This window comes from Podarcis pityusensis (assembly GCF_964106645.2).
Source record: "Podarcis pityusensis genome assembly, chromosome: 17".
In the NCBI taxonomy this organism is placed as follows: domain Eukaryota; kingdom Metazoa; phylum Chordata; class Lepidosauria; order Squamata; family Lacertidae; genus Podarcis; species Podarcis pityusensis.
The window spans coordinates 26540099-26549622 of NC_138042.1; the positions used below are offsets into that span (position 1 = coordinate 26540099).

Sequence of the window (9524 nt, forward strand, 5' to 3'; positions counted from 1 at the left end):
GGCCAGGTGTGTCTTTGCATTGTTCAGGCTGGTGTGAGTTGTGCCTGTTCCAGAGGTCTGGCTCAACTAGAACAAAACATGCTCTAGCACCATCTAGACTGGATTCGTGCAATGTACTTTCCAGTGATGTTAGCAGCTGATTACCCCATGGGCTCACAGAACACCTGCCCTGCAATGCCTGTACCATTTACCAGTTTCCCCCCAGGAATAATTTGAAGTGTTTTTGTATATTGTAAAGCCCTACCTGGCTCGGGTACAGGGTGCTGCCTCCTATATCAACTTGCCCACTTCTTAATATCTTGCAGGAATGCCCTTTTTAGTATCCTGCCAACTGTGGAAAAGTACAGTTGCTTGGGACAAGAAATACAGCCTTCCTGGTGGTTGTACCAGTATTACAGAATGCCATACCTCAGGAAGCAAACATGGCTCCATCTTTTGAGTGTTTGACAAAAGGTTGCCAGAACAAAGTTTTTACAAGCCAGCAAAAGGCAGTTATTGACAGTGGAAAACTATTTGTGATGTGTCATGCTTCTTCCCGCTGAGTTTGGTGATATTTTTATTTGCAGTTTTACATGATGTGAGCTAACGTGTAATTCATGCATCTTAGAAAGGTGGGAGTATGTAATTTTTTAAAATAAAAAATCTGTTAAATAAATGTTTAGATTAAATAAGAGGCACAAATAAGGTAGTGCAATTCCTTAAGCATCTCAACAAGGCTCTAAACTTTAAAGCATAGGTAGGCAAACTAAGGCCCAGGGGCCAGATCCGGCCCAATCGCCTTCTAAATTCGGACCACAGATGGTCCAGGAATCAGCGTGTTTTTATACGAGTAGAATGTGCCATTTTATTTAAAATGCATCTCTGGGTTTTTTGTGGGGCATAGGAATTCGTTCATTATTATTTTTTATAGACCGCCCCCCCTCCCACAAGGTCTGAGGGACAGTGGACCAGCCCCCTGCTGAAAAAGTTTGCTGACCTCTGCTTTAAAGAGTCATGGCGAGTGGCTCAGCAGAAAACGTTGGAAAATTGACTTCTGTAAAATATTGGAAGCTACTCAGTTGTTCGTATTGGGTTATAGCCAATAAATTAACCACAAATGACTCCTGCTCCTGAAGTAAAATTTCCGCTTCCCATGTGTCCTGCATGCGCACACACACACACAAATATGCTCCAAGGATTCCCCTTAAACTTCCAGAGCAGAGGGGGGGTATATGAGGGGGAAGGGGAGGAAGTGATTGCCCAAGTGGAAGTCATTCTGCTTACACAATGCCTTTGTTGGATAGCACTGTTGAAAGACTTGTTTTGCCCGTGCATGAGAAACAAGAATGAGCCTCTTCTTGTTTCTTTAAAATTATGTGATGTTACTTAAAACATAAGGATGCTCTGTGAAAATGTAGCTTGTCACAGACTTTAAACACAATCTGGAGAGAGCAAGTGCAGATGGCCAATAGAAGAAAGGAACACAAAAGAGAGACAGACATTAGCTTTACAATTAGAGGGGGGGGGAACCCAAAGTAATAGACAAGAACGCAGAAAAATTTGAGAGTACAGATGTCATGACATTTATTAAGAGGCATGCTACAACTAGAGTTGTTAGAAAAAGAGTTAAGTATAGATACTCAAGTAATAATCAAATACACAAAACTTAAAAAGGAATGGAGCATCCGGCAGTGTACAGAAGTTCAAATTAACCATGCACTACGCAGTTAGAAAATAGGTTTCTTTAATATTTCAACTTCTTTGCATTTATAACATCAAGTCATCTCAACAACATGAAATCCTTTCCCCCCTCCAATTGCCACAAGCTGCTTAACAAATGAAAGCTGGTACTGTTGCTTATCAAAATATACAAGATAATTGATGTTTTTTCTTTAAATATAAAAACCATTTTATACTTGTTCCCAAAAACCTTTTTTTTTTTTGACAGGTAAAAAATGTTGTTATAAATATTTACAGCATTTTCTTGTGTTAGATGAATATTTTTACAAACTTAAAAAGGGATTGGTGAAGACATGAAAAGGGAATGTTTTGACTCTTGTAATTGTAATTCTTTCTCTTAACACAGCACTCTCTTTCCATCAGCCTCTTGCCTTATGCCATTACATTTGGTTCGCTTTTCTCTTTCTTTCTTTTTTTAAAAAAATCTAATTTCCCATTAAGTAGTCCATTCACCAATAACATTCATATAAAAGGCCACTTTACACCGAGTCTTTCAGGAAAAAAAATCGCTTGAGAAAGAGAGAGAACTGGCAAGATGTCTCAGTAAAACCAGAGCAGACAATCTTTGGTCATTGCAATGAGGTGACAAATCTGATACAACAATTTGCTTGGTCAGCAACTGTATTTTGAGACCAGGATGAGTTGTTTTCAGGAACAGGAGAATGAATTTGGAAAACAGCAAAAAACATGGTCAAAGAAAGATGAATCTAAGTACATCGCTGGTTAGACTTTTCACTATCATTCCTAATACTGCACATAGATCCAAGAATTGAAAATTCTACCAAAGCATGCACTCTTCATTTATAACTGAGGATTTCTGGATACAAGGATCCTCAATATTTAATAATGTCCCAGTTGCAAGCTACTGTGACAACCACGAGCCACATGCCTAGAGTTGAACATGAATTCCTGTGTGGTGCAGCCTGATTCTTGTTATAATGGTATAAAGCAAAGGGATACTAAACCCAAATGAAACAGTTAGCAATTGACTGCACATATGGATAGTTCATGGGTCATTTGGTGTGTTTTTTTTACTATATAAATACACATTTTCTTGAAAACAATAGTATTTATTCTAAAGACTGAAAGAGATAGCAAAAAAATTACACAAGACTACTGAAGGCACATAAACTTTGGTCCCATATTGTTTTCTTCTTCGTAAAAACCCTGAAATTAAATCTTCGAAGTTTTAAATTTCTTCAAATAATTCCTAATTGTTAAGATTTGATTTAAAAATTAAGAACAGTCTCATATACCACAGACAGATAATTGCAAAGACAATTAGGAGTTAGTTTGCTTCAAGAAAATCTCTGTGCGACCTGAACAGTTTTCAGCACAACTGTTTTAAATCTGACAGTTTTGTTCAGAGTTACCAGTCCACAAAAAAAAAAGTCAAGGCAAATAAAAATGGCTTTAATACAGTAAACTACTCAGCCCCTCTCCTTTGAAAATAGCAGTACATACTACATATAACAGGATGAAGACTGAAAGAGCACATCTCAGGTTTGTCATTCCCAGAAAAAAAGCCCATATCCAGCTGTCTCTCTCTTGGTCATAGTAAAAAGTGTAGCAGTTAGATAGGCTCATTCACTGCAAAATTCACACGCTCTGCTTTATTTTACAGCAACAAGATTCCACTGCACAATCTCTCCGTCTGGGAAAAAGAGGTGCCACGTGGACAACTCAAGGCTACATTCGGAGATAGATATAGGCACAGCGAGCCCTCAATAAATTCTCCAAGCACAGTAATCATGCAACAGGTGGGAGACACGAAAGGCAACCAAGTTTTGGGGCCAAGGCTTAAAATGAACATATCTTTGAAGTTCTGTAACTTGCAAAAAGTGTCTGGATGGGCTTAGTTGATTTAACGGTGCAATCAAAAATTTCATTAGAGTATTAAAAGCCCCTCTCCCCAGATTTTTGTGGGGCAAAAAGCAAAGACTGCAAGACATGAAGCCTTGTAACTATGCACTCTGGCCTTCCTGAGCCAGTTTTCCCTTCCAGTTTGTATCCAAAAGCTAGCAGCAGTTTGTCTTTCGGTTGTGAAAGCTATAATGGCTTCGCCTCTAGAAGTAAGAATCACAGGCAACTGTAGGTGACTAATCAGTTAAGTAACTTAAAATACCATTTTTAAATCTGGCCTCTCAACACCAAGGAGATTTAGGCTTGTTTACTTTATAAACCACATTGGCTCCTGTGTGTTACATATCCCTTAATTTGATTTGTTAGCATTTCTTTCTTACAATGAACGAAACTGCAAATCTTCCAATTGAGAAAAATATTTCCTTCGCCCAAAATGCTAAAAGGGAACCTTTGCTGAGGTTGCATAATGAGCAAAAATATTTAAATGTTATTAAAAGCCAGCATTCTTCAAAGACTTCATTGGCCAAAGCCTTAAACACCTATCCCATACTCTACAGGTGACAGAAATGTCTGGCACACAGGTGACTGGGACACAGACAGGATTCACTTTGAAAGCAAGGGCCACTCGCAGATTAAAATCGCAACCGCTTTCGGGCGAGAGAAAATTCAGTTGATAATAGGAAGGCTAGCAAAGATCCAAGTAAGTCTGGAAAAGTAAGTTACTCTGCACTAAACTTCTTGTCAGATATTTTTTCACAAAGGGATGCTAACAACATCCTCTTGAACACCTTAATCTTGCAGGACATTCACTGTAGATCTGCTAAATGGTGACAGACCAGATGCTAGAGTTCTGCAGCAAAAGAATAAAGGGGCCAGAAAGTGTTGCCATTGTGGGACTAAGTTTCTTTTGCTTTGATGGGGAGGAGGGAAATCAAGCTTAGCTATTGCTGTAAATGGAATTACTGTTTTAAATGCAAACAAAGTGTGTACTGTACTGCCATTTCTCGTATTTGCACCTCATGGAGAAACAGTTTCAAAAATGAAATCAACCACCCAATCATTGAACACACATGCACTACAACCAAGATGATCAATACAGAATATAACATAATTATGACAAGACCACACAGAATATGTTGAGTATATCCAAAATAAAATTATAAAAAAAAAAAGTTTGCCAGCATATAAACCGTATGCCCTACAACTCAAAGTAGTCGAGAAATGACTACTTACAACGACACGTTGTCTAGAAAGGGCATTTTCTAGGGACTAAGTGAAGCTGTCTTTCATGTTAGGATTAACCATTTACTTCTCTGTTAAGCATTATGAAGGTACGTTTTGTTTTTAGATTAGTTAAGTCAATAAATTAAATGCTTGCAATGTGTATTAGCATACATATAGGAAACTTCACACAGCACACACACACACACACACACACACACACACACACACTCCCCACCCTTGATATTATACATGCTAATGCTCATTCTCAGAACTTGTTTTTCCCCTACTTCAGGTACATTCATCAACTGCAATAACGTCCCCTTTGTAGCAGCATTAAACACATGGTGACCAAGATTAAAGGGTAACTTAGGAAATTATTCTAAAGAGGAGCTATATTGATTGGGGATATAAATCCAAAAAGCTATTTAATTTACACACCTAAATGGGCTGTCATCTTGAACATGCTTACTTGAAGTCATGGTTCCATGGAATGAAGGAGACCCATTTAGGCTGGAATTTGGGACCAATTAAACTGCATTGCTAAAACAAAAGAAGATATTGGTATTCTAGGTGTTTTAAAATGCTATTTTCAAACAGCTGCAAAGCAGTGGTGGACTTTGAATATGGGATCAGTTATTACTGGACGTTAGTCTAGCGTTACACACACTTTTATCGGGTGACAAAATGAACACATTCATTTAATGTCCAAAGGTGATTTATCAGCCAGCTGACACAAATATAGCTATATAAGGTTGCAAAAATGTCTCACTGACTATCCTTTCATCCTACAGTGATGTTATCAAGAAGCTGACATCTCAAAGATAAGTTACCAAGTTACCATTTTAAAAGAAGCTTTCAAACTAGATCTAAAGCTATGGAATTCTTTTTGCTGACCAACAGCCAGTCTTCACAGAGCAATTTGACTTGCTAAAAAACAACAACCCCAAAAGCAGAATTGAGAGCTACAAATCATTACACTCCATTTCACTTCTTAAGTCTCTGTGTCCATCTTCAACACAATTTAAGGATTAATAACCCTTATACTTGAGAGGAATACCTTACAAAACAATGAAAAATTTCAGTAGACGTAACATCTTGAGACACCTCTAAAAACATTGTATTACAATCATAGAAATAATTTGTGTATGCCTAGATTTCACAAAAAATAGTTAAGATTGCATCTCATCCTGCTCTCCAAAGAGGAGTGAACATTCAGTATTGAAGTTGTGATATTTATGGAGGAAAGCCAGTCCACATTTAGTACAGCAAGCAAGTACTGTTGGGTGAAAAGGAATCCTGAGGCAAAATATTCTCAAAGAGCCAATGGCTCTACAGGTTAGATATCATACAGAAACTGGAGAACATTCTTTAAAACCCAACAGTGGTGTCACTCAACGGCAACCTCCAAAATATTGTGAGGCCTATAAGGATGTGCACTGAGTTATCTTTAGTCCACCACCACCACCACCCCTGTACCAAAGCACCAAAAATCTGATTTGACTATTACTTATTAAAACATTTTTTTTAAATCACCAAGCGTTTAAAAACTAGGACAAAGGAAAAAAAAATCTCACCAAGCCACAATACAGTTTAAAGATACTTCAGATAAAACTCTAACTATTGTATCATTATAAGCACATAATAAGGCACGTAAGAAATTAAGTAAATACACAGTAATTCTGATTTAAGTATTAGAGATTATAGTGGTACAAAAAACCCTTGAGGTTTAATTTTATATTTTTAAACAAGACCTTACCAAAAATAACCTTTCTAAAAATTTGTCAAACCATATGACAGACCTGAATTTTTTTTCCTTATGAGTGTAAACATTTTTTGTTTCTGAAAGAAATGTACAAAACTTGAAATCAGGACATATTTCTTCTTTCATTTTCTCCAAAATCTTATTACACAGCATTTCATAGTAATAAAAATTAGTGGTCTCTCACACCATGATTCAATACCTAGTTTAAAATTTCACTATGATCACATTAAAATAATGTACCTGTGTCATTTACACAATTTATTTGAAAAAAAAATTACCTTGCTCCATGGAAAAAGAAGGCACTGCCTTTCCTCCAATATGTTCAACAGGTACTGATTAAAATTATTAGCTAAGGGGTCAAATAAATCCCCCACAGAACACTCTATGTGCTTAAAATAATCCACTAGATCTATTTGAAAACATTATTTTGATAGGATAGTTTAACGGGGCACAGAAATGTTGTGTAACATTGTTTTGGAATAAAAACCAAAAAAATATGCCTCTGAAATCATTAAAAACAAAAGAGGGGCTTCTACTGAAAATGTTGCGTTATTAAATACTACAGAAGAAAATTTTGTGGAGGACTGTTAGCCATTTAAACAGAAGAAGATATGAAAAATCATCCCTTGATTCATTTACTGTGTAAAGTAATACACATGAGCCGCACAAGTTTAATGGTTTAAGGACGCAGCGTTGGTTTTGGCTACTCCAGTCTCTTGTCTGAATTTTAGTGGTAATTGTGGGTAGAGTCTTAAAGAGCAAAAGGTCACAGAAGTGTCAGATTGTAGATTTGGAGAAGGAAACTCTGAGGTGATGGTTCTCTCCAAGGTCATGATTATGAAGCTCAATAAGAGCTTGGATTGCTTCTTCCACAGAGCCCAACTGGATGAGAGCCATTTTGCGGTCTTTTCTAAAAGTGAAAAGGAAAGTGTCAATCCCAACCACATCTTAAAGAGTTCTTCACGTCCCAAAATCTTAGTGCACTTTTAGAACTAAGTTTCAGGATAATGTCAGGCTCCGGGGACCCAGCTTCCTCCTTCCCTCTGGCCGTAGATAAGCAGGACAAAGCGAAGAGCCCCTTACCATTTAAAGAGTCTTTAATGATCACAGCAAAAGAACAAAGCATTCATTCTCGGAATAAAGGTGTTCCCAATTAAGAATTCCACCCACTTCCCTCCTTATCAGCCACCTTATCAGGCACGTCCAACTCCCAAGAGAATAAAAAAATTCCTTCCTGTAGCACCTTAAAGACCAACTAAGTTAGTTCTTGGTATAAGCTTTCGTGTGCATGCACACTTCTTCAGATACACAGATTGTGTATCTGAAGAAGTGTGCATGCACACGAAAGCTTATACCAAGAACTAACTTAGTTGGTCTTTAAGGTGCTACAGGAAGGAATTTTTTTATTTCGACTATGGCAGACCAACACGGCTACCCATCTGTAACTGATCCCAAGAGAATGCGATCTACAGTGGTACCTCTGGTTGCAAAGGGGATCCATTCCGGAGGCCCGTTTTCAGCCTGAAAGGAACACAACCCTCTTCTGCGCATGACGCCATTTTGCGCATCTGCGCATGTGCGAGCGGCGAAACCCGGAAGTAACCCTTTCTGGTACTTCCAGGTCGCCGCGGGATGCAACCTGAAAACGCTCAACCTGAAGCAAACATAACATGAGGTATGACTGTATTCATAGTATAAAAATACTGGCTGTGATCTGCCCACGGTCATTGCCAGGCAAAGTTGTTGTGCTTTTTTTGGGGGGGGGGGAGCCAAAGTTGTTGAGCTGCTTCTTTTTTTTTTTTAGGGCAGGCAAACCTGTTAAGCTTCTTTTTTTGTGGGGGTACGATCGTGAATGATCACACGATCGACCAGGATCGACCATGGACATCTCGTGATCGTACCAGTAGATCATGATCGACCTGTTGGACATGCCTGCTTCACGTGACCTTGGACTGATATGCTGAATACTTTCCAGCAAGAGAGAGTCTGTTATCTCTCTCTCTTCCAGTTCTTCTTCACTTTGCTGTTCACACCCCAGTTCTTTCCAACTTTTGTCTTCAGAACTATGCCCCTCTGCAAACCACTGTTCCAAATCTATACTGCTCCTGGGCAGCTTCAGGATCCTGGTCAGGAGCAGGGGGAGGGGGGAGGTTCCCACCATTCCTCATCAGAGCAGCACTCCTCAGCTTCATCTCTGACAGATAATCAGTGAAACAGAACCACAAGACAATTCCAAACACACAGTATGATATGGTACAATCTGTAGGCATTTCATGTCTGGTCTTTTATTTGGCCTTCATCTCAAGAGATGAACACCAAGAAGCTCAGCTGCTAGCTGGTTAAGTCTCCCTTCCTTCCACACATCAGTTTTCCAGAACCTTGCTTAGTGCAAGATTATGCTGAACCAAAGACTTCCAGCTATAGCTTCTCAGCTTCTGCAGCTTTCTTTACAGGAAATTATGTGTAAGAGAAAGGACCTACCGTATTTTTTGCACCATAACACTCACTTTTTTCCTCCTAGAAAGTAAGGGGAAATGTCTGTGCATGTTATGGAGCGAATGCCTACGGATGGCGGGGGAATCTGCTGCAGTCGTGAGCAGAGGATCCATGGTTCCCCTTCCTTCCCTCCTCCGTGGCTCGCTTTGAAACAGCAAAGCGGGAGAAGAGCCGCTGAGTGGAGAGGAGAGAGGGACAGAGAGCCTGCTTGCTTTAAAGGAGCAAAGTGGGAGAGGAGAGGAGCCTTCTCCTCTTATACCCCTCTTCTGCATTATTAACAGCATCCTTCTCCACCCACCCCACGCATGTCCCTTGTCCCCTTGAGTGCTTTTCCTTCCCTCCCCCACTAAAACGTGGTTACAAAGCACAGATCCACATGGATCCTCAGGATTTTTGCACTGGGTCACCCCAAATTTCACCATCAGATCACATAGCATGTCCATGGTACAGCTTGCTACTT

The 9524-nt window shown here is 39.2% G+C and overlaps 1 protein-coding gene across 1 annotated transcript in view; it reads right to left on the minus strand.

Annotated features, from left to right (window-relative positions):
* Window positions 1–1706: 1706 nt before the first annotated feature.
* The window catches only part of PTBP3 (polypyrimidine tract binding protein 3), a 48749-nt gene continuing 40931 nt past the window's right edge, over window positions 1707–9524 (minus strand). The window contains 1 exon segment of the mRNA XM_080988532.1: window positions 1707–7517. Coding sequence (XP_080844658.1) covers window positions 7346–7517 — 172 coding nt within the window. The 3' untranslated portion in view covers window positions 1707–7345.